Source organism: Polypterus senegalus, chromosome 1 (genome assembly GCF_016835505.1).
Source record: "Polypterus senegalus isolate Bchr_013 chromosome 1, ASM1683550v1, whole genome shotgun sequence".
Lineage (NCBI taxonomy): Eukaryota > Metazoa > Chordata > Cladistia > Polypteriformes > Polypteridae > Polypterus > Polypterus senegalus.
Window position 1 is genome coordinate 276,958,466 of NC_053154.1, and position 26,413 is coordinate 276,984,878.

The 26,413-nt window shown below is 38.0% G+C and overlaps 1 protein-coding gene across 1 annotated transcript in view; it reads right to left on the reverse strand.

Moving 5' to 3' along the window:
- Positions 1-1,643: 1,643 nt before the first annotated feature.
- LOC120542500 (neurotensin receptor type 1-like) overlaps positions 1,644-26,413 on the reverse strand; it is an 89,433-nt gene continuing 64,663 nt past the window's right edge. The window contains exons 2-3 of the mRNA XM_039775015.1: positions 8,763-9,996; positions 1,644-4,129 (exon numbers count right to left, since the gene is read on the reverse strand). Of these exons, the coding sequence (XP_039630949.1) occupies positions 3,633-4,129; positions 8,763-9,672 (1,407 nt within the window). The 5' untranslated portion in view covers positions 9,673-9,996 and the 3' untranslated portion in view covers positions 1,644-3,632. The remainder of the gene's footprint in view (positions 4,130-8,762; positions 9,997-26,413) is intronic.

Sequence of the window (26,413 nt, forward strand, 5' to 3'; positions counted from 1 at the left end):
GATCTGTAAGGAATTGCAGCTTATAAATGGAGGATTCCAATTTTTTTCTATGGAGGGCCAGCATTGGAGACCTTCAGTGCGAAGCAAGGATTGATTTTGATGTAAGAGAGCTAAAGCCTCCACTGGTTTGTGTTGAGAAGATCTAAAAGAATTGAAGACTTGGTTAAGAGGAGGATAGCTACAGAAATAAAAGATGACAAAGAATGACAAACATAAGTCCTTAATGGAAAGACAAGAGGATTTTGCTAAGAATATGAAATAATAATTATAGCAATAATAAGCAAGAAGATAGAAATAAATAATACAGAAACGATTCAAATACTATATAAAAAACACATTGCTTAATAGACTGGATGGTGGCAGGAAGTATCATGGTGAGCAGATAGCTGTAGATCTCTGCACCACAGACCAGGAACCAAACCAAAAAGGCCGCAAGAAAGGAATTTTAGTCATCACATGCTGCACAGCATGGTGAGCTTCCTTTTAAAGATGCCGTGTTCATGATACAGGGCCCTGACTTCAGCATTATAGCCACTGACTTTAGACTGCAGAAGGTGTATTCCTTCGATAAAATTTGCTTGTTGTCCTTTTATCCAAGTAATGTCAGCTTTTAAGTAAGAAAAATTATTTTGAATATTTAAATTCAGAGTTTTTAGTATACTGTGTTAGGAGGCTCTTCGTTGCATGCTAGCATGAACCTATGTCACCTGTAACATCTGAAGATGGAAGGCTGTGCCCAGAAGACAACATAGTTAGTGCTACAAGATAGGCAGAGTATTCTGAATTACTTAACAAAAGTACATAAAGAGATTACCTATCAATAGGAGAGTTCTGTTTATAGTCGAGGAACAAAGCCCAACTTGTCAGCAGCCATCACCATGGAGTGTCCTGTTGTCTCCTCCAAATATTTTTAATTTTTCTTTGTGGACAAACAATCTATCTATCTATCTATCTATCTATCTATCTATCTATCTATCTATCTATCTATCTATCTATCTATCTATCTATCTATCTATCATGCCTTTGGATTTATTTAAAAGTTTCTCAATGATATGAAAACTATACAAAACTTGAAACCAAGTGACCTGAAATCAGAATTAGAGGAAGTTCCAAATTTCCTGGTATGTTGTAGCATGACAGTGGCTTCATCAGTATTGTCACTGCTCCACAGAGTTTGGAAACTACTGTAGGTATATTATCTTGGCACACTGCCTCCTATGTGGACTCATTTTCATGTTTGCCTGACTTTTCTTCCGGATTATATATTTTTTTCTTAAAGTTCATAGTCAGGCTGGGTATTAATGGTGCCCTAAACTGTAGATGTCTTTGGGTATTTCTGTGGATTGGAGCCTCTTCCAGGACTAGCTGTCAAGAAATGCTCTGAGCTCTTCTTACCCCAAACATCAAAACTGGATGCAACAAATCCAAAGCATGGCATCCAAGCCATGCAAACAAATGTTGTTCCAGTGTTTACTAGAAAGTGCTTTAAAAATTCATGTCTGCTCATTGCCTGATGCACTGCTGGAAATGACACCAGTCAAATACAAAGTATTAAATTGCAAATTGCCCACTGACACAGGAACAGACAAAGCACTCTAACCCAGGCTTTTGAGTTTTTTACATTTAATACCAGACGTCTTAAACTAAAACAACACATCATACAGTATGAAGTACAGCTATTTATTATAAATACATAAAAACAGATTGTAAAGGGGTTTCACATTGCTATTTGTTGACTGACTCATTGATGACAGGCCATATACATTAGGATGGAGACACCTGGGTTCTCTTTACAACATGCTTTTACTCTTTTAAAATATCACATATCATTTTTTTGTGTTACAGTACTTACATAACATCCCTCAGGTGTAATAAACCACAAAGAAAACAACAGTACAAATAGTATCAAGTACAGAACTGAACATTTCCTTGGGCTGATTTATTTTAAAGTGGTGATCTACCTTACATTGTCCCAACAAATAAATAAAATATTATAGTGTGAGAAGAATTTTGGTTTTGCTTATGACTTTGATAGATCTGCGTAAAATTACAAACCACACACTGCCCCTCTTCTTATAAACTAGCCAATATTTTGTCTATATAGTGCCTTCCAAAGTGATTGTTCCGCAAGTGGTATGCAAGTACAGAACAACCAGACTGATGCTTACAGTCACATACTGGTGAGTGAGTTTCATGGCCGATTAAAAGCCAGTAATGAGTAAACTAAAAGGCTCAAATTAGTGACCCTGAACACTCCAGTCTAATGTCTCAGGTGTGGCCATTCTGCCCTTCACTAAACTGCATAAAACTTAAAGCAAATTAGAGATGATTTTATTATATTGTGTTTTTGTACTGGCAAAAGGCACTATATAAAATAAAGCTTGAGATTCCACTAATTCTGGAAATGCATCCTTTTGTGGTGATTGAGGAAAGTTTGTGGTTGTGCCCATTTTCATCTGTGTGCAAAGTTTGCTTTATTTGCATTGTTTTCTCTTAAAACTTTATTTATTTATTTTTTTACTAATTTTATGTCATGTATTCATTCATATTCCTATCTGTTTCTAATTTGTTTATGTTTTCTCTTTTAACATCTTCCTTGACATCTCCTAAAGCACTTTGAGCTACGTTCTTTGTATGCAAATGTACCATACAAATAAATGCTGTTGTGGGTTTTTACCAAAGTGTTCTTTTTATAGCGCCTTTCCCTGTAAATGTTGTTTTTATCAGCTGCACAGGAGCATATTGAACATTTGTAGTGGGCAGGCAGATGCAGACATCCTAGCATGTCAAAAAATTAAGTGATTCATTGGTGTCTTCGCTGCTTAACTGTGTAATTGTGATTCCGTATAAAGAAGAAAATACTTGACAAATCGGTTATGTCATGTTCAAACCAGCAAGTGTTCGTGTCAGTGAGGGCCTGTCACATTTGCCGACTATGATTTTCAGCCATGTCCTCATTTAAATAATCTTAGCAACTCTGAGGCAGTCAGTGCTGCTGTCCCATGAAGTGAATCGTCTAGTCTGACATACACAGCGATTCACTTCGATAAGTCCGAGACTCGTCTTGACAGCATACAACAGGAATGATTTTGTCTTTAGTCATAGAGCAGGCTCTGTGTGCATGATGGTCAATGGATGCTTGTCTGGAAGTACAATGGTTTAGTCCTCTCTTGGGTTTATTTTTATTTTACATTTTACATTCTGGTGTTTTAACAATACTCAACATTCTAGAGTGCCCCATACTGTTTACACCATCTTTGCCTTTTTTAATTCTGTTGCATTAATGCAAGCACTTTTTAAAACAAACCAAAGGACTGCATTTTGTAAACCATCCATGACTTAAAGAGTTTGGGGTTGGTAGTGTTCATCATGGCACGCTGCTAAGTGCTAGTTGCTTGAATCCTGGCCCTTTCACTCTCATTAACATGTTCTCTTAATATTGGTTTGGTCACAATATACTCAATATAAGTGTGGATGTATGCCCAAGTGTGCCCGGCCCCATGCTGCCCCTTAGAATTGAAAATGGTTTCAACCAGGGGAGGTGTCAACTTCTGGGTAGCTAGTGAAGTAGAAAGGGGCAGCTTTCATTTCAGACATATTTGCAGAACACAGAATACAAGGCAGTCAGTCAGTCAGATCTTCTCTGGCACTTCATCTCCATAGAGACTACGCAGTGAGAGGAGCTGGGGATCTCCATTTTGTAACATAAATCCGGTGCACTCGCTCTGCTCCCTTACTGAGGAGTTGAGTGTCCAGGTGGATCTGCGACTCAAATGGCTGGTTGTGGCTCGGCTTCCACCTCTTCCTCCTTCTGCACCTTCTTCTTTCATGCAGCAGCTGCTGCATATGACCCATGGGTCTGCTCTCCTTGATCCAGATGCAGCTTTGCCATAGGAGGGCAGGATGGGCCCCAAGGTCTTGTGACAGGCACTGCGGAATGTTGAGGAGGATATGCAGAAGATAATTGGGTCCAGGGCACTACTGACATACCAGAGTGGCAGAGACAAGTAAGACTTGAGGACGATGTAGAGGGTGTGCACTGCTGTGGACCACTTGCTGATGTAGACATGCATCAGGGAAGAAGCCAGGTCCGGGAAGTTGCACACAAAGAAAGCCACAATAACAGCCCCTGGAGATAAATATGGCAAAGACAAAGAGAAGTAAAAGGTTTGTATTTTCCATTAAACAACTTGAAGTTATGGATTTGAAAACATTCTTGTTTAACATGGGAACTGAGAGATTCAGAAAGTTACAAATTGATCTGCTATGCAAGTAAGCATTTCACTAAACTCTACACATGACTACTGCTGCAACTACAATATACCCACACACATTCAGCAGTCATACCCCCTGCGCTCCAGAGCTAAAGCTAAGTATGCTGAGCCTGGCCAATATTTGGATTGGCGAGTATCTAAGATAAGCTTGGGTTGCTGCTAGAAGAGGTGTCGATGAGGCCATCAGTGGGCTCTTACCCTTTGGTTTGTGTGTGGATACCAATGCCCCAGTTTACAAATTGTCACCTGCCTTCAGATGAGGCATACAACTGAGGCCCTGACTGTTTGTGGTAATTAATGATCCCTGGAAATCTTTCAAAAAGAGTAGGTTTTATTCTGATGTCCTGTCTAAACTGTCCACCATAGCTTGGTCATTCTGGCGTCCTAATCATCTTCTGTCTGTAATTGGCTAACTGTCTCTCTCACCTCTTCACCACCTAATGACTAAAGTATGGTGAGAACACTGGCACAAGAATGGCCTCTATTACATCATCACATCATCCAGGTAGGTGCTCAACATTGATAGTGGCTGAAATGGCTCCCCACTGCCTATGTAAAGCACTGTGAATAGCGAGAAAAGTGCTATATAAGATAATGAATTATTATTATTATTATTATTGCACACATTCAAACAGGGCCTATGCAGAGATACAACATAATTGTACCTGCCTGTCTTTAGGATATTGGAGAAAACCAGAGCATGGCACCATCTCATGCCCAGTAGTGTTAGTCTTTCACAGTTTTATTGTTTGTCAAGATTTGACGATTCTTACCCTGCAGAATTCAATTGAATTCTTCTTTTTATTATTGTACACATTTCTAATAATATTAGCATTTTTATTCTAGTTTTTATAATGTTGTCTTGCCACCATTTTGTGTTGTGGTTTATTTTCATGGGTGCCACCATTTTGTGTGTTTTTAACATGGCTGTAGTGGTGCTATTTCACTATGCCCATCGCTCACTCACATGACATATTATGTCATTTTTACCTGCCTAAATAAGACAACAGGACATCACCCTCAGTGTCAAAGTGTCCAGATAATTACAATAAACTTATGTGCAAAATCTTTAAAGGAGTCAGGGCTTTTCACATTTAATTCAACTTTCTTTCTAATTTATATGCTTGTCAAGTTAGATTTTGTTTCTTTAATTTATTTTGGGCTGTATGTTTTTTTTTATTCTGTTTTAATTTTTAATATTGGTTTTGAAATATGGGGAATCTAAGGGCACCTTTATTTTTTAGAAAAAATAAGTTAATGCTTAAAAATGATTTGTTTTTTTCTAATTAGCATTATATTTAGAATTCCTGCAATGCCATTTTGGGTAAAAGTTGCTAGGATGTGATTTTTGGTTTAGTAATTTCACCTCGATGCACATTAGATTAGATTCCCTGGTTGCGATCCTAACTTTGTTGCTTGACTTTATCTTGATCTCCATTCTTGATTCTTGATCCATGAGCTCTGCTCACCTCTCTAGTGCAGTATAATATTGCTGCTAGGTTTTATTTTTGTCTTTTTGGTCCACACTTTGTTTTCAACCTCATTTTCACTCTAATGTTATGGTTCTTGCTAAATATTTTATTTAATTTAAAAATATTTATTTAAAAAATTCTTTTTTTCCTTCTGTGCATTGTTAAGTTTTAGGATCACTCAATAGTTTAATGAAGAACAAATTCTTATTTTGTTTTGTCGTTTTTTTTTTTAGTATAGAAATCTAGGAGCCCAGGACTGAATAAGATTGCCTGGAAAATGTGTACATTTCTTTAAGTTTTGTTTTGTTTTTGATTGTTGTCCTGGTTTAGTCCTAATTGTAAACCAAAAGATTATGCGACTGACTGCAATCTGACAGTGAGTTCTAGTTTGTGTGTAGTGAACTTAGCTTGTGGACTTCTAGTTTTTTTTCTTTTATAATATTAAATATGCAACATTTAACCTATTTTATTTTAACAGTATATTTGTGATATCTTTTTGGTGCGATTTTGCAGTTTGATTTTCTTGTGGGAGCTGCCATTTTGTTTATGTTTTCGATGATTGCCTGCATGTTATTTATCACTATTACGTGGCTGGATTCTGTTAATATATGTGTCGTCACTTTGGGTTTCCTATATAAGATGATGGTGTATGATTCTGAGTAGACAATCTTTTGAATGGGCGGAGTGGTGGCTCTGAGGCTAAGGATCTGCACTGGTATCCCAAAGGTTGCCAGTTCAAATCCCTGTCTCTGCCAAAAGAGATCCTACTCTGCTGGGCTCTTGAGCAAGGCCCTTAACCTGCAATTGCTCCAGGGACACCCGTACAAAGGCTGAACCTGCACTCTGACCCCAAGGGGTATGTGAAAACTAACAAATTCCTAATGCAAGAAATTGCATAAGGCGAAATGAAGAACAAAAAAAAAATCAAGTAAAACCTTGTCAGTGTTAGCATTTGTTAGGGGCCTTCATTCTAGTAGTGGTTGTTAACTCTGCTTTGATATTTTGAGAGTGATTTTTGATTAACATTTTGGTTTCAGTTGCTAGATCTTCTGCACTTTCTTTCTGGATGAAGACCACACTTGATTTTTGACTATTCTTTGTTTTCCCTGTGAACATGCTGATCATTTTCTGGTGAAATATACTACAAAAATAAATATGTCCTTTGGACAGCTTATTTCCATTTGGATATAATATTGTGGGTATAATTTCATCTCTGCCATTTTAAAAAAACTATACAAATGATTTATTGGGTTATAGGGAAAATGATGACTTCTTTAGTTTTATTTCATTACCCGAATCATGATACTTTCAAATTAAAATATTTAATTCCCACAGATTATATCTTTAGTTGATGATTTTTGACAGTTGTTATTTACTGTCTTTCTGGTGCCATCTTCAGTAGCACCATTTTGTTTCAATTCTATCAACGCTGCACATTGCTAGGGTGCATGTGGCTTTTTCAGGTAATCGTATGATGTCTCAGTTAAACTGGTTATCATGGAGATGCCTTCAGCTTAGTGTTAGCTATTTATTCACATAGTTAATACTCATTATCTGAAAAACACTAGCTTCTGAAGCAGTTTGCTTTTGTTTAGATTTTGTTTCTGTTTTTTAAACTCCTGCCTGTTTAAAGTGTACAAGATCTGATTGGTTCCTTTGTTTTTTGTGACTTATAAGCACATTCATTTCATCCATCTGACTTCTCTTTTGAAAACTCCCCTGAAACATAATTTCTTTGTTATTTCTTCAGTATAGATTTCCACAACTGCTTTGTTCAGATGTTTGTAACAAGCATGACAGCCAACATGCTACCTCACAGCTCCAGGGACTTAGTTCAATTCTCAGGCTGGAAATTTCTTTACAAAGACTGCTGGGTTCATTAACATTGTGCACATACATGCTCAGGCCATCCAGTGACCGCTGAGCAAAAGCTTAAACACGTACACAGCATGCAATCAAGTGAAAAGAAATTAACAAAACTCACAGGCATACATTTAATGCTGTATGTTTGTGCAGAGGAGTACATTTACAGTTTAGGGCCACTGGGTGCCAATGATTTTCACAGCAGCACTGGGTGTATGGCAAGAAGCACACGTGGTGGCAGAAAAGAATGTGCTGTGTGTAATCGAGTAACAGAAATCCATAAGTAAAATGCCAGTTTAGTTTTAATGTAGTTATTTGCTATAAATATTTTGAAAGAGTCTGACCTGGTGGTGCAGCAAATCTTCAGAGGCTCTCTTTGGGAATGGAAAAGGGAGAAGGATGTTGTTTACTTCACAGCACATGAAGGACTAAAACGTATTTCTCAAACACAAGAGAATTATCATGCTTGGCTGTGTTTCTTTTCAGGTTCATGAAGGTTTATATATGGACTTAAGACTTAATAACAAATGTGCAGTTTTTACAAGAAAGAGTAATGCTAAAGTAACACACTGTTTGCAACGCATTAGATTTTTTAAAATGTGACAATATAATGTACTGTATGTATTTAGATTTTTTGGTAAGAAAAAAGTAATGTAACTTAAGTTATTTTTAAAAGTAACATTCCCCCAAACTGATCTTAACTAATCTACAGAGTCCACCTATACAGTACACCTATAACCTGAAGGATGGCTTCTTTTCTAAAGGCACAAAGCAATACATATTCTCTCCTTTTGCCGTTTCTTTCTCACTCTTCTCTGCTAGTGAGCCTTCACTCCAGCTCACTTCCATACATAATGCAGACACAGTGAGTTCTCACAAAGAATTCCCTTCCAGGCCTGAGATCCTACAGCTTTCATGTTCTAAGGTGGCTACTGCTTCAACACACCAACTCTCACTCAAGGTCAGTTTACAGAAGGTCTTTGTTCACACAGCCATTTTCCATTTGTCTATAGAATTTAGGAATGGGTTTTAATTTTAAACATCATAGCAGTAAATATCTCTGTTACAAGCAATATAAACTGATGTTAAAAAGTTACTTAGAAAAAAAATCTTTCTTTATTTAGCACAGGGAAAATGCAAAATGCATATTCACCCATAAGCTGAAGGGCCCTCTTTTCCGAGAATGGCAGCTTTCCACAGGATTTTTTGTCTGTGGACTGGTGTGGAGATGTTTCCATTCGCCTTAATCCCATTTTCTCTCGGTTGCGACTGTTTTGCTGTAAATGGCAAAAAATGAGGATGTAAAGACTGAAGATGGAGGCCAGAGGCACCAGAAAACAGAGGATTCCTCTCATCTGAAGAGCACCTTTGTAGATGGGATAGGGCTCTGTTTCAAGCAGCTCACATACTGTGGAGTACAACATGGCACCATCTGGAGATGTGGAGGTGTAGTCCAGGATGCAAGCATTAGCTTGGCCATAAACAAGTCCAAAAGGGGTTGAACTTCCTAAGGACAAAAGCCAAATGGCAATCAAGAGGTAAGGCAGACGAGACTGGCGAAGTCCACTAATGGACCACATTGGGTGGCATATTGCCACATAACGCTCAGCAGTGAATGCAACAATTGTCCAACTTGTGCTGCTGCAGTAAACCTGTCTAATCATGAAGTAGAGTTTGCACACAGGGTCGCTCAGGCGCCATGGGTAGTACTGCCAGTAGTAACGATAGAGAGTGATAGGAATGGTCATCAAAAGCAGGATGTCTGATAAGGTGAGGCTGAGCAGGTAGAAACGAATAGCACTGGTTTTCATGCGGCCATTTCTCATTAGGGTAAGAATGCTCAGCCCATTAGCTAGAATCCCAAAAACAAATAGCAAAGCATAAAAGGCTGTTACAGGAATGGCAATGAGCTGAGGCTCCCTCTGGGTGGCACCAATAAATAGATGGTCACGGCTTTGCTGGCTAAAATTGGGCAGATTAGTCAGATCACCCTGCATGGAGCGATTGTAGTCCAGTAGGTAGTCCAAGCAGAAAGCTGTGGTGACAAGTGAAGATTTATTCATTGTGCGGTGGACAATGCTCTGGATCTAGATATGCTGCTCTATTAAAATGTCAGAAAATGTTTAGGTATGGCAGTTAGTTTTCCCAGGGAAAAGTAGATAAAGTACTTTCTGACAAAACCATGGAAAAACTGTGATGTTTTGAAATGATGATGGAGTTATCTCTGCATTGTTACCACTGTGTTGCTGGGTAGAGCTTCACTATTATAAATCAGCTCCAGATTATTCCCTTTTTGGTCAGCAGTTCTCTTTTAAGTCACTAGGTGTCTGCCGTTCCTCTTTGGGGCTGCAGTCATAAAACAACAAAAGGGAAACTGCAATCCAAACCTGACAGAAAAACGACAATAAGAATGAATTGAAATTCATTAATTAGAAATGTTAGTGTGTTGTTTATTCATGAAAAGAAACAGAACATTTAAGAAAAATAGTCACCCATTTTATTAGTAATAGTCTAAAAAACATACTGCTGTATATATCATTTGGTTTGACTTCAAGCTTACCTGCTGATGACACTTTTTGGCTGAATGAACCTCTTGACAGTTCAGTGTTCTAGCCTTACTAATGCTCCAGGACTGGGTGAATATACCATCTGCGCAAATCTCTCTATTATATAAAAAAAATCCTGGGATGAGACAAGACTTTTTCAGAGAGATAATTTCAAGTCTTGAGAGACGAGACTTTGTGCCAGGAGATTTAACCATGCCCACGGTCCACCCAACTCTCATTTGTGTGAATACTAGCTTCTGTGCTCTCAGGTCTTATAAATTGTTACGTTTTCCTCATTTTAATACAAGACAAACAATCTATTTGTTTCCTTCGATATAGTCCTTTTCTAGACAATCTATACTAATAAAAGGCAAAGCCCTCACTCACTCACTCATCACTAATTCTCCAACTTCCCGTGTAGGTAGAAGGCTGAAATTTGGCAGGCTCATTCCTTACAGCTTACTTACAAAAGTTGGTCAGGTTTCATTTCGAAATTCTACGCGTAATGATCATAACTGGAACCTATTTTTCTCCATATACTGTAATGGACTTCAGCTCGATGGCCGTGGGGGGCGGAGTTGTGTCTTACATCATCATGCCTCCCACGTAATCACGTGAACTGACTGTGAACGCAGTACGTAGAAAACAAGGAACAGCTCCAAAGAGCGCTGAAGAAAAAACGCATACAAGCATATTCATAAGTGCAGCTACTGCACAAAGCACGGTGTAAGCCGTAAGTTTAAATTAAGTTTATAGACACGCTCACGCTAATGTTTGTCATGCCTTCGACGAATACTTTATTCGCGAGGTACAAGTTTAATGAGAAGACACGAGGTATAAACAAGACTTTGGATCACTTTCTAACAGAAATAAAATTGCTGTAGCGAAAAACTTTCAAGTGCCAGGTCTTAGCTAACATTAAATAAAGCTGTGGACATCGCAACATCACACAAGAGAGCAGCTCACGTGAACTGACTGAACACAGTACGAGTGATCACTTACATGCATTAAACCTGTTCAAAAAACACATTACACAATTGACAAGGTAGGAAAAGAATATGCTCCGGGCTGAGCTCCACAGCTAACGCGGTCTTGCAGAAGCAACTTTGTCACGCTGCCACCAAATACTCACAGAAAAATCCACAAGTTAATACACACGCTGTCTCTAGAGATTCTCCACACTCTGAATGTATTCCTCGCAACACCGTTATATCCTCTGAATCTCCCATTTTAATTCAAATTCCTCCAATTTCCAGTAAGTCTCTGCTTCGCGATGACAAGTAATAAGTCTCAGGGACAGACCCAACAAAAGGTTGCCATTGATTTGAGGCAAGATTGCTTTTCTCCTGGACAACTGTACGTTGCATTCTCAAGAGTGAGCTCACGCAGCTTTGTCATATTACAATGGAGTGCTGAACTGACAACGTGCTATATAAAGAGAACTAAAACAATCGTAATAAACGAACAATAAAACATTGGAGAACCCTTGGATTAAATAAAAAGGCAGCTTCCTTGGCGAAACAAGGAAAAAGGATGGCCTTATATGTCGTTCGTTTATAAAACAGCGGAGAAGCTGTGTAAAGGCTGCTTCACAAAAAAACAGCAGAGCGCTACACTCTAATTGTATTCCTCACATCACCATTATATTCTCTGAATCTCCCATTTCAATTCAAATGCCTCAAATTTCCAGTAAGGCTCTGCTTTGCAATGACAAGTAATAAGTCTCAGGGACAGACCCTACAAAACGTTGCCATTGATTTGAGGCAAGATTGCTTTTCTCCTGGACAACTATACGTTGCATTCTCAAGAGTGAGCTTGTGCAGCTTCGTTATATTACAACCGGAGTGCTGAACTGACAACGTGCTATACAAAGAGATCCTTAACAGATAGTTATTGGTATATTTTCCCTCAGTTTAAAAAGGTTTTCTTTTCTTCTTAATAAAAATTTAAAAGCAGTACTTCATCACTGCGAAGCGCCGGGATTTTGCTATATACAGTTTATATATGTAGATATGTATATATATATATATGTTTGTATGTATGTGTATAATATATATATATATATATATATATATATGTATGTGTATATATATATATGTAGATATGTATATGTATGTGTGTATATATATGTAGATATGTATATGTATGTGTATAGCTATACTAATAAAAGGCAAAGCCCTCACTCACTCACTCATCACTAATTCTCCAACTTCCCGTGTAGGTAGAAGGCTGAAATTTGGCAGGCTTCTTCCTTACAACTTACTTACAAAAGTTGGGCAGGTTTCATTTCGAAATTCAACGCGTAATGATCATAACTGGAACCTATTTTTTCTCCATATACTGTAATAGACTGCAGCTTGATGGCCGTGGGAGGCGGAGTTGCGTCTCACATCATCACGCCTCCCACGTAATTGAGTGCCTGTCCATATAAGGTAAAGTAAACACTTAATTATTTACTCCTTTCCCTGAGCTATAGCCTAGACAACTGCAAACAAGGGATCCCATTTCTAGACCGCGGCAAACTAATATTAAGGCGCTTCACACTTTCTTTTGCACATATACGATTATGAGGTAGTCAGGTCGGATTATGAAGACACGCACAGGAGTGGAGGACCGACAGTGCCATCCCGGCCAGTTAATAGCAGGGCTGTCTCTCCAGTCTACACGAGACCCGCCACGACGCTTCCCAAAAGGCGCTCATATCGTCAGCGAAGATGTCTCTCTACACCATATAAAAGAAAAAGGCAAGTTTCCTTTCTTTACACCTTTTTTCCTTTTATCCCAAACCAAAGCCTTTCTCTCTTAACACTGCAGAGGACACAAAACTAATTTTCTTTAATTGTTGGTGATGCCGGGAAAGCAGATTGCCACAGGCAGAAATTTGGACGTTCACATAGAAAATGTAATTTCTATACCACAGCCGTCGTGTAGCGCCTTTCAGAAGGGATCTACTACCGAGAGATGATCCATATACATTTTAGCTGCTGTTAGTACTACTTACCTGTTCTGTTACACCGTCTTTAAAATGTAGTTTACCCGAAACCACTCCAGTAGTGCCCAATGTATCTGTACTTCTTAAAACGTTAATGTTTTACTGTTTAATAACTTATAGACTACATTTTATTTTTTTCCCTTGCAATCAGTGACCAAAACCAATGGGTAATCAGCTATATATATATATATATACAGTATATATATATATATATATATATATATATATATATATATATATATATATATATATATATAGTCACGCACGCATGAGTGGGAGACCGCGGAAGGATCTTGACACACCTGGGAAGACATTCGCTGGCAGGGAATGGCAGGGGACTAACTTTCTCCCTATGCTTCCTTACAGGAAAAAAGACGCTCCACCACCATAAGCCGGGTTTGCCTGCACTACGCTTACTTCCGCCCTTCCTCCTCCATCTTTTCCTGACGTCATCGATCGCATCCTCCCTCACGGTTCCTTCCCAGCATTCCTCCACTTCCGGCTCCTCCTCCATAAAATGGCCGCCGACGCCATGATTCGGCGTCGCGCTTATGAACAGTTCTTTGTTTATAATTTTAACCAGTTTTTTATTGTGGATTGTCGACAATATACGGGGCCGGAAAACCCCTACCTTTTTGCTGTCTGCTCCTCACTCTTTTACAATATATATATTTTGTATGGTTATGGTTGTACGTTTGTATGGTTATTTTTATATATTTTAAGCCCTTATAAACTCTCCCACACTGTTAACATTATTAGATCCCTCTAGTCAAAAGTTTAAACTGTGCTCCATGACAAGACAGAGATGACAGTTCTTTCTCACAATTAAAAGAATGCAAACATATCTTCTCTTCAAAGGAGCGTCGTCAGGAGCAGAGAATGTCAATGAGAGAGAGCACGCGCGCGACAGAAAAGCAAACAATCAAAAAATCAATAGGGCTGTTGGCCTTTTAAGTATGTGCACCGCGATAAAGCAGCCGCAAAGAAGGGAGCAATGTGAAGGTAGTCTTTCAGCATTTTTAGAGTAGCGTCCATATCTTCTAGGCAAACAGCCTCTGTGCAAACAGCCCCTTTGCTCACATCCCGTCTGTCAGGCGCAGAGCATGTTAGAGAGAGTGAGAGAGAACAAGAAAAGCAAACAATCAAGCACCGTTCGGGAAGCACATCTTATATCATTGAGTAATTTTAGTTAATACGTAATACGTGCTCTGATTGGGTAGCTTCTAAGCCATCTGTTTCATTTATGTTAGGTAGAATGCCCAGAGGGGACTGGGTGGTCTCATGGTCTGGAATCCCTACAGATTTTATTTTTTCTCCAGCCGTCTGGAGTTTTTTTGTTTTTTCTGTCCCCCCTGGCCATTGAACCTTACTCTTATTCAATGTTAATTAATGTTGATTTATTTTGTTTTATAATTGTGTCTTTCATTTTTCTATTCTTTAATATGTAAAGCACTTTGAGCTACTGTTTGTATGAAAATGTGCTATATAAATAAATGTTGTTGTTGTTGTTGTATCCACCAATAGCATCCCTTGTATGAAATCAACTGGGCAAACAAACTGAGGAAGCATGTACTTTAAATTAAAAGACCCATTGTCCGCAGAAATCCGCGAACCATCGAAAAATCCGTGATATATATTTAGATATGCTTACATTTAAAATCCGCGATGGACTGAAGCCGCGAAAGTCGAAGCGAGATATAGCGAGGGATCACTGTATATACACACACACATATAGGCACATACATATATATACACACACCTATACACACATACATACACATATATATATATATTTGTGTGTATGTATGTGTGTGTATATATAATGTAGAAATGTATATATATATATATAATGTAGATAGGTGTGTATATATATACTGTATATGTATATGTGTGTATACAGTGGTGTGAAAAGCTATTTGCCCCCTTCCTGATTTCTTATTTTTGCATGTTTGTCACACAAAATGTTTCTGATTATCAAACACATTTAACCATTAGTCAAATATAACACAAGTAAACACAAAATGCAGTTTTTAAATGATGGTTTTTATTATTTAGGGAGAAAAAAAAATCCAAACCTACATGGCCCTGTGTGAAAAGTAATAACTGGTTGGACCACCCTTAGCAGCAATAACTGCAATCAAGCGTTTGCGATAACTTGCAATGAGTCTTTTACAGCGCTCTGGAGGAATTTTGGCCCACTCATCTTTGCAGAATTGTTGTAATTCAGCTTTATTTGAGGGTTTTCTAGCATGAAGTGCCCTTTTAAGGTCATGACATAGCATCTCAATTGGATTCAGGTCAGGACTTTGACTAGGCCACTCCAAAGTCTTCATTTTGTTTTTCTTCAGTCATTCAGAGGTGGATTTGCAGGTGTGTTTTGGGTCATTGTCCTGTTGCAGCACCCAAGATCGCTTCAGCTTGAGTTGACGAACAGATGGCCGGACATTCTCCTTCAGGATTTTTTGGTAGACAGTAGAATTCATGGTTCCATCTATCACAGCAAGCCTTCCAGGTCCTGAAGCAGCAAAACAACCCCAGACCATCACACTACCACCACCATATTTTACTGTTGGTATGATGTTCTTTTTCTGAAATGCTGTGTTCCTTTTACGCCAGATGTAACGGGACATTTGCCTTCCAAAAAGTTCAACTTTTGTCTCATCAGTCCACAAGGTATTTTACCAAAAGTCTTGGCAATCATTGAGATGTTTCTTAGCAAAATTGAGACGAGCCCTAATGTTCTTTTTGCTTAACAGTGGTTTTGTCTTGGAAATCTGCCATGCAGGCCGTTTTTGCCCAGTCTCTTTCTTATGGTGGAGTCGTGAACACCGACCTTAATTGATGCAAGTGAGGCCTGCAGTTCTTTAGACGTTGTCCTGGGGTCCTTTGTGACCTCTCGGATGAGTCGTCTCTGCGCTCTTGGGGTAATTTTGGTCGGCCGGCCACTCCTGGGAAGGTTCACCACTGTTCCATGTTTTTGCCATTTGTGGATAATGGCTCTCACTGTGGTTCGCTGGAGTCCCAAAGCTTTAGAAATGGCTTTATAACCTTTACCAGACTGATAGATCTCAACTACTTCTCTTCTCATTTGTTCCTGAATTTCTTTGGATCTTGGCATGATGTCTACCTTTTGAGGTGCTTTTGGTCTACTTCTCTGTGTCAGGCAGCTCCTATTTAAGTGATTTCTTGATTGAAACAGGTGTGGCAGTAATCAGGCCTGGGGTGGCTACGAAATTGAACTCGGGTGTGATACACCACAGTTAGGTTATTTTTTTAACAAGGGGGCAATTACTTTTACACACAGGGCCATGTAGGGTTTGGATTTTTTTTCTCCCTAAATAATAAAACCATCATTTAAAACTGCATTTTGTGTTTACTTGTGTTCTATTTGACTAATGGTTAAATGTGTTTGATGATCAGAAACATTTTGTGTGACAAACTTGCAAAAGAATAAGAAATCAGGAAGGGGGCAAATAGTTTTTCACACCACTGTATATATGTATATGTGTGTATATACGTTGTCAGGGACGCCGGGACGCCTTGAGGGACCGGAAGAGGGTCTACACCCACCCTGGATCACGTGGGGGCTGCCATCCTGGTTGCTTTGGGGGCCACGGGTAGAGGGCTAGGAAGCCCAACCCTGTAGGGACCCGTGGTCATCGCCGGGGGGCGTCCCAATGCCTTGGGGACCATGGACCTCAGCACTTCCGCCAGTGCTGGGGGAAGAGGAGAAGGGACACCCGGAGAGCTTCCGGGAGAACAGCCGGCACTTCCGCCACACTGGGGCGTGTCCAGGGAGGAATGCCGGGAAACACCTGGAGCTCATCCGGGATGAGATAAAAGGGGCCGTCTCCCTTCATTCGAGGCTGGAGTCGGGTGAAAGCAGGACAAAGCAGGAGAGAGAGTGGAGGCGGCCCGAAGAGTAAGGCATTGTGTGGCCAGGACTGTGTTTAGGGTTCGTGTGTGCACTAGGAATTGTAAATATTGTACGTAATAGTATTGTAAATAAATGTGTGGTGGTGATGAACAGCATGTCCACCTGTCTGTGTCCGGGGCGCGTCCACAATGTGTAGATATGTATATTGATATATGTGTATATATATATATATATATATGTATATATATACTGTATATATATATATATATATATATATATATATATATATCCATATATATATATATATATATATATATATACAGTGATCCCCGCTATATCACGCTTCGACTTTCGCGGCTTCACTCTATCGTGATTTTTTTCTCATACACGCTTACGTCACTACACATGCGCTTTCTGAGAACTTTTATCTAAGCCCTACGATTTATCCTAAACGTGCTGCTTTTTCTAAGCCTTCTGACAATAAAACTAAGCGCCGGAGGAAGATGCTTACTATCCAGGAGAAGGTGAAACTCTTGGATATGATTAAAGATGGCAATACCCTACAAAAGCCTCCTCACGCATATGAAAAGACAGCGCCAGCAACTGCCTATAAAGATTTTCTTCAGCCGTGCACCCAGACACCCACTGCCTACTACTTGTACTCCTTCAGCGGAAGAAGACAACAACGCACCTGCTGAAGATACTGCACCACCTCTGAATACTCTCCTACTGAGGTCGTGCCTTCATAGGTTAGTGGTTGTGTGTAAGAACTGTGTGTGTTTGTGTGCAATTAAATGTACAGTACAATAATCTACTATATAAAAGCGTTCGGGATTGTCCTTCCGTCCCGTGAGTGCAAAGCGTAGCGGTATTCCGCTTATTACAGACTTACTACTTGCGGCTTGAGGTACGGCGACGCAATGTGAGCAGAGTTCTGGTGCTCTCATCTTTCCCTTGCTTTTGTGCGCGATGCGCTGGAAAAATGATGTCTCTGGAAATAATTAATGTTGATGGAATACAAATGCCTCACCGCGTAGTATATATCAGGGGAGATGGTGCTTGCTTATTCTCATCTATAGCTTATTTAGTGCATGAAACTCCGTCTTTAGTGGTACAGATTCGGGCTGACATTGTACGACTTTGGACAGGCACTTGAGGGGATAAAAAAATTAGGTTTTCGGGAGATGTTATGAATGGGCACTTTGATGTTCTCATTCCCTACACTTACATGCCTGATGTACACATGGAGCGCACAAAAATTGAGGATAAAAGTCGGTCGCCTTAAAAGGCGAGTGCCTAGTAATATGATATTTATAATGTCTAATATGTCTTATTTTCTATTATTTTGTCTAATATATTGGGTAATACGAGTGTAATGGTGACTAAAAGGTGTTATTTTATGTCTAGAGAGCTCTAATAATGTTAAAAAACATATTTAGAAGGTCGTAAACAGGTTTTCTATACTCTAACTGATTAGATAAAGAATAATAAAGAATCCTACTTCGCGAAAATTCATTTATCACTGTAGAGTCTGGAACGGATTAACCGTGATAAACGAGGGTTCACTGTATGTAAACTCAAACCGATTATGACAGCAGCAATCCAAGCTGTGAGAAAACAGTAAAAAGGAAACGAAAACAACTTTGTCACACTGCTGCCAACTACTCGCAGAAAAATCCACAAGTTAATAAACACACTCGCGCTAAATACTCGCAGGCAAATCCACAACTTAATAGAGACGCTGCTGCTAAATACTTGCATAGCGATTTGGGTAGTGAACAGTTCGATGAATGAAACCTATTATCTTTACAACGGTTAACAAACACGGAATGTAACTTAAACGCAACACTTCCTCCAAATACGAACCTGACTGAAAGAAATAATAATAATCAAATCCTTAATGACAGCAACACTCATAACAGTGACAAAACAATTACTTTGACAATCATGTCACGTTATTTTTAAAATGTTTCCTTTTCTTTTTCATTACTTCTTTAACACACTACTTCTCCGCTGCGAAGTGCGGGTATTTTGCTAGTATATATATACATATATATATATATATGTGTGTATATATGTAGATATGTATATATATGTACATCTGTATATATATGTGTCTGTGTGTATATGTGTGTATATGTTTGTGTATATATTTGTTGATATGTGTATATATATATATGTAGATGTGTATATGTAGATATGTATATATGTATATGTATATATGTTTATATGTGTGTGTGTGTGTGTGCGGGTATTTTGCTAGTAATTTTATATGTTCTACATGAAACATCAATGACTAAACAAAGAAGAAAGTGCAGCGTGTCGAAAAGAGGTCCAAAAACATTGGAGAGAATAGAATTTTAGAAAAGAACAATAATAATCTAAGTACAAATTTGGAAAATAAGGAAAGTTATAATCAGCCCGGACCAAGTGGATTTGAAAACCTAACAGGTCCAAGAAGGGTTGGATAATAAAGACAAAGAGTAGAAGACAAAGTAGAACATCGTAAAGAGGTTAAAAAACGTACACATACAGAGCAGGTTAGGGATTATGAAAGTACTAAAATTCTAAAGTCTCAAAAAACTGATAGTAAAGATTGTATTAGCGCTAACAAACAGAAATTATTACTTGGTGAAATAACGTAACAGTAAAATAAGATCGAATATATGGACATAGGTGATATGACAGAAGTATGTAGATGGTCTAATTTGTGTTGCCATCAGGGAAAAGTAGTGTTTCTTCCCAATGAAGAGGCGTATACACAAGAAATAAAAGATTTATTATTTGGTGAAATTGAAATCCACAAACACTACAGGCAAAATATCCAAATCTATAGCACAATAATCTGTTCGCGTTCACATCATTCAATGCTCAAAACATAGATTTACATGATTCAGGACCACACGCTATGAGAATCTGTGGTCCCACAACAATTAAAGCTACTACAAGTTTAATTTCATAGAAACCACCATTCGGTCAGTTTTATATTTATAATCACGGAGAAGCAATGCAACATAGAATGGAAAGAGTTAAATGATCGGACTTATTAGAAATTTTGCAGCCAATAAAGGATACAAATCCATGTGTCCAAATGTATCACACTTTGCACAAAATTTATCTGCAAAACACGGACAAAGAAGTTTTCTTGGATTTTTATATGAATCCAAAAGATCACGCTCACATATATAATAAACCAGCTTGTGAAAAATTGTCAGCGATAATAGTTTCGAAAGACGGAAATATCAAAGACAGAGTTGATATTCATGTTTATCCAAAAGCACAGCACGATTTGGCGCAAGCGGAAGATCCGGGAAATGACTAGCACGTAGGGCCCACATTGTGGGCTGGCTTTAAAACAATTCTTTGTGACTTTGATTGTATTATTATTTTAATAAAATACTTACATGTAAATTGCACTTAGCAATAGCATAGAAAATTACACATAATATAGTGGTCTCTCAGTATCCACAGGGGATTGGTTCTAGGACTTCATGTGGATACCAAAATCAGTGGAAGTCTCTTATGCAAAATGGCATAGTATTTGAATTTAACCAATACACATCCTCATATATACTTTAAATAATCTCCAAATTATTTGTAACTAGCAAAATATCCGCGCTTTGCAGCGGAGAAGTAGTGTGTTAAAGAAGTAATGAAAAAGAAAAGGAAACATTTTAATAATAACGTAACATGATTGACAATGTAATTGTGTCGTCATTGTCATGAGTGTTGCTGGCATATATATATATATATATATATATATATATATATATTACACACACATATATTCCAAATCGTAACCTTAGATCTTCAAATGAGTGTCTCCTTATAATTCCAAAAGCTAAACTTAAAAGAAGTGGTGAGGCGGCCTTCTGCTGTTATGCACCCAAAATCTGGAATAGCCTGCCAATAGGAATTCGCCAGGCAAATACAGTAGAGCTGTTTAAAACACTGCTGAAAACACATTACTTTAACATGGCCTTTTTATAACTTCACTTTAACTTAATACTGATACTCCATATGTTCAATTCTTCATAATAATTATTCACAGTGGCTCCAAAATCCATACTGACCCCTACTCTCTCTTCTGTTTCTTTTTCCGGTTTCTTTGTGGTGGCGGCCTGCGCCACCACCACCTACTCAAAGCATCATGATGCACCAACATTGATGGACTGAAAGCCAGAAGTCTACGTGACCATCATCATCAGGTCCTTCCATGAAAACCCTAAATACAAAGAGGACTGTTTGACTTATGTTAGGTAGATTGCCCAGAGGGACTGGGCGGTCTCTTGGTCTGGAACCCTACAGATTTTATTTTTTCTCCAGCTTTTGGAGTTTTTTTTGTTTTTCTGTCCACCCTGGCCATCGGACCATACTTATTCTATGTTAATTAATGTTGACTTATGTTTATCTTTTATTGTGTCTTCTATTTCTCTATTCATTTTGTAAAGCACTTTGAGCTACATTTTTTTGTATGAATATGTGCTATATAAATAAATGTTGATTGATTGATTGATTGATATATACACACATATATATATACATATACACATATATATATATACATATACACATATATACATATATATACACATATACAAATATATACATATATACACATACACACATATATATACATATATATGCATATACATATCTACATATATACTGTATATACACATATATATACATATATATATTAGGGGTGGGACTCGATTAAAAAAATTAATCTAATTAATTAGAGGCTGTGTAATAATTAATCTTGATTAATCGTATGTAATTGCACATGAAAATTTGCTCCAAATTGCAAATGTTTTTTTTTTTAATTTAAAAGGGTTTTAGTGGGCAACAGAATCAAATAATAGACATGGATATGAATATTGTAAACTCAAGCTCTTTTAATTTCTGAAAAAAAAAAGCATTTAAACTGCATTTCAATTCAAAACAGAAACAAAAAATATCATCCCTGGCTAAAATTGGGCAGACTTAAAAATAAAGTGGTATTTTAAGTAATTTAAGTACATTTTCAGAATGGTATTGTCTTTAAATAATAATAACAAAACTTTCAACATAAAGTGCAGTTTTTCTTCTTAAAAAAATAAGGTAGAAGCATAAAAGGTAATTTGACCAGCCTCATCTTTAAACTCTGAGTAACCTTAGCCAAAATTATTTTGTACCATTAGGCTAAAACAGTATGATCATTGAACATTCTGTAATTAGATGTAATTAGAATTACTAACGGTCACGGAAGTCCAATGATGCCCAGTAAGAGCCACAAAGTCCGCTTTCTGTAATGCATCTAATTTTGCTTGCTTTTCAGTGTGTACAAAACCATGCTTTTATCAAGGCTTCCGTCGGGTAGTCTTTTGAAATGAAATTTGCCTCCGATCAGTCGTAGGAACGCGCTTCATTCCGACTCTAACATTTTTGTAGCTCTGATGTGTGCATCAATGTAATCGATGTACCAGGAAATCATGCACTGACAAAAGTTCCCCTTTGCGTGGAATGCAAAGTGTGATTAAATGCGTTATTTTTTTTAACACGTTATGGAGTACATGCATTGAAGCTTCTCAGCTGTGCTTGTGCTAAGAAAAGGAAACATTTTAAAAATAACGTAACATGATTGTCAAAGTAATAGTTTTGTGACCGTTATGAGTGTTGCTGTCATCAAGGATTTGATTATTATTATTTCTTGCAAAACAGGTTTGTGTTTGGAGGATGTGTTGTGTTCAAGTTATATTCCGTTTTTGTCAACCGTTGTAAAGATAACAGGTTTCATTCATCGAAGCGTTCACCACCCAAATCGGTACTCGTGAATGTAAGATGTTCAACAGGCATTCCTGGGATTTAATTGTGGAAATTGCCTCCGAACATTTAGCGGTAGCGTGTGTATGAACTTAATTTAATCTTTTCCAGTCCTGCAAAGTCAGTTGACATGAGCCGCTCGGAGTACATGCATCGAAGCTTCTCAGCTGTGCTCGTGCGATCTTGCGATGTCAACGGGTTTATTTAATGTTAGCTAAGACCCGGCACTTAAAAGTTTCTTGCTACAGCAATTTTAACTCCATTACAAAGTGATCCAAAGTCTCGTTTATACCTCGTGTCTTTTCATTAAACTTGTATCTCGCGAATACCACATTCGTCGTAGGCATAACAAACGGCAGTGGGAGTGTGTCTATAAACTTAATTTAAACTTACGGTTCACACCGTGCTTTGTTTCCGCAGTAGCTGCACTTATGAATATGCTTGTATGCATCACTTGCTTCATGATCTTTTGCTGCCTTCTCAATTGTGAAATGCCGTTTTCTGTTCAGCGCTCTTTGGAGCTCTTCCTTGTTTTCTACGTACTGCGTTCACAGTCATTTCACGTGATTACGTGGGAGGCGTGATGATGTCACACGCAACTCTGCCCCCCACGGCCATCGAGCTGAAGTCCATTACAGTATATGGAGAAAAATAGGTTCCAGTTATGACCATTACGCGTAGAATTTGTAAGCTGTAAGGAACGAGCCTGTCAAATTTCAGCCTTCTACCTAGATGGGAAGTTGGAGAATTAGTGATGAGTGAGTGAGTCAGTCAGTCAGTGAGTGAGGGCTTTGCCTTTTATTAGTATAGATAGCACTGGAAACACTAACACTTCCAGGAATTTGAGCTTCATTTTGCTTTATTGTGCACACACTTTATTCATTCCTACTGATCTTATGGCCCACTTCAGTAAACGATATAGCATTTTAAAAAGATTTTTAGATTTTTTTCTTGTCAAGAGATACTTTACGCTCTACCTTAAAGCCCTTTTATACTTGGACACAGGCTGCACACTTGAATTCGTACCCTGGTCTTTGTATAATGAAGTTTGGTGCATTCCACTGTGGGAGACTGTGCTGTTGCAGAATCCCCCATGTTTTCTCCCAAAATGTTCTCTTTGCCTTTTAATAGCAATCTCACAGATATTTCCATTTTTGCCTGCATAAACTTTCAACTTTGCGCATGGTCTGGGTGATATTTCAGTATTAATCTTTTGGCTATTAATGTGTGCTTTTAATGTATGTTTATGTAGGTATGGATAGAGACACTTCATACAACTGTTCCTTCAATGAGCGCACATTTTCTTGTCTAGTGCAAGTGCAGTCAACACACACAGGTGTGCAGAGGGTCACAAGGGTCTGCGGGCCAGGACTGATGAAGAAATCTATATCCCGTGCACCCTAGGAGACCACCCTAGCCTTTGAACTCACACTATTTAAATCCCTACCCTTTGTACACACCTTCCACCGCTAGTGATTGGATGGTTTAGTGAAGTCCTCAGATTGGCCCTACCACAATCACTTGCAGCATTTGTTAGAGTGCCAAAATGACAACCAAACTTGACCATAGAGGAAGTAAAGAAACATACATTTTATAAAGTGTAATTACCTTAAATTACAAGTGAAAAGCTAATAAGCATATTGGAAATACCAAAGAATACCTGAGAACTAGGGCTGCTGTTTGATTACAAAATGTAAACCCGATTAATCAAATGTTTAAAATTTTTAACTGCATATTAATTGCAAGTTATCATATTTCCTTCAAGCATATTTATATTTTTTTGTAATGCAGAAATGAAGTGTTACTTATTTCTAATAAAAGAATTAATAATTAAAATGAATAATTGCTTGCATATGCATAATAAACTGTTACAGTTAACACCCAATGAACACAACACACGCCCACCAGGGATTGTTAGAATATTTGGGAAAACCAAACAGTTGCTGTGTTGCCTACTTAAATCACTAACAATTACACAAACAATTATATATTAAAAAACAGAAACATCAAATCATGGTTCAGCTTTTGTGAACAATCAACACTTTTATAGCTCAAGTTGTGCTTAACTATGTGATCCACACGAGTCAACTCCATTGCTGTTATCTGGAAAGGAGGACTCTTTAATTAGATTGACAATGTGCATAGAGTAGGCTTTTAAATAGCAAAGGATAAACTGTAATGAAACTTCTACATATGAAGGGTTATTTATTTAGAGGTTTATTTTATAATTCATAAATAAAAGTAACTAGCTTAATCTTCAGCCCAGATGGATGAAAATATCAGCATGATCAATTGTCACTAATTATTGCCTTGTTTAATTGATTACATTATAGTGTACATTAATGTAGGTTATAATGTAGGCCACAGTACAGGTAGGTAACATACAATTGATTAAACAACAACAAATCATGTCTACGTTGGGGGTAATGTGAGTGAGGTGTAAGGAATCGAGTGATTCCACTCTCTGACATCTGCTCTTTAGCTGCTTGGACATGGGTGCACCGTGCTGTTTCTGGTCATATTCATTGCCAGAGACAGGGCTGATCCACTGCCCTTCTGTCTTACATTCAGTCCTATACCTCGACAGCCTTGTACATTTCATGGGTGACTTGCATCACCATCTTGTTCTGGATGTTCCGCTGCCCTGTGCAATGTGTTTTCTTTTTTTTTTTAACCATCAGTGCAGCATAATGGCAAAGTTGACGCTGATGCGCTATTTCGCTTATTGCACAGTGCTTGTCTGTCTGCAAAGTTAGAGTGACGTGAAAATGAAACTCATTCACTTCGCTATTGTAACTGATTTGATTTGTTCTCATGTTATTCTCTTCTCTTTGAAGAGCTAGTGTATAGTTGAAAGGATGTGTATAAAATCGTGTCCCTTACTAATTCAATGCGGTAATCTGTATTTTATGTTCCAATACAGGACAATCCTGTTTTACAATGGATAAGTGGTGACTCTTCTGGCGTATGTGGATGAAGACCATTATCAAGAAGCAACACTAGAAACGATCAAGCGCTGTTAATAGACTTGACGCAGTTTTATTAAGTGTAAAATACAATCAAATTGACCAGAATAGAGGTTCAAGTAAAAAAATTTTTGCAGAAATTTTAATGTGTTTCTCAAACATGTTCACAGAGATTTTTCAGCAGCTCTACCGAGAACACTGAAGTGCGCCTATCATCTCACACAAGAATTAAAAAGTGATGATAACTGCCTCAATTGTGTTTATAGTTCAGCACAAGGAAATGTCATTTCAAAAATTCAAGGTGATTGGATTTCTTCCACTGTTAACTTTCATGTATGAGTATCTACTTTGATAGATCTACTGTACATGGGTGCTCAGATGATCAGACAATGGGTAAAGAACTCTAAAGAGAAGAACACGCATACTATCTATCTGCCCCATAGTGGTTGCCTGTGAACTGCCTAAGTGTCAACGACAAAGAAGCGAGCTATTCAAAACATACAATCACCAGAGCCAAAACAGGAGCCTAAATTGAGTTTAAGAAACTTTGCAAAGATTCAAAAAAGCTAAAAGACTGCAAAATGAAAAATCATAGAGAAATCTTTTAGTATGTATCCA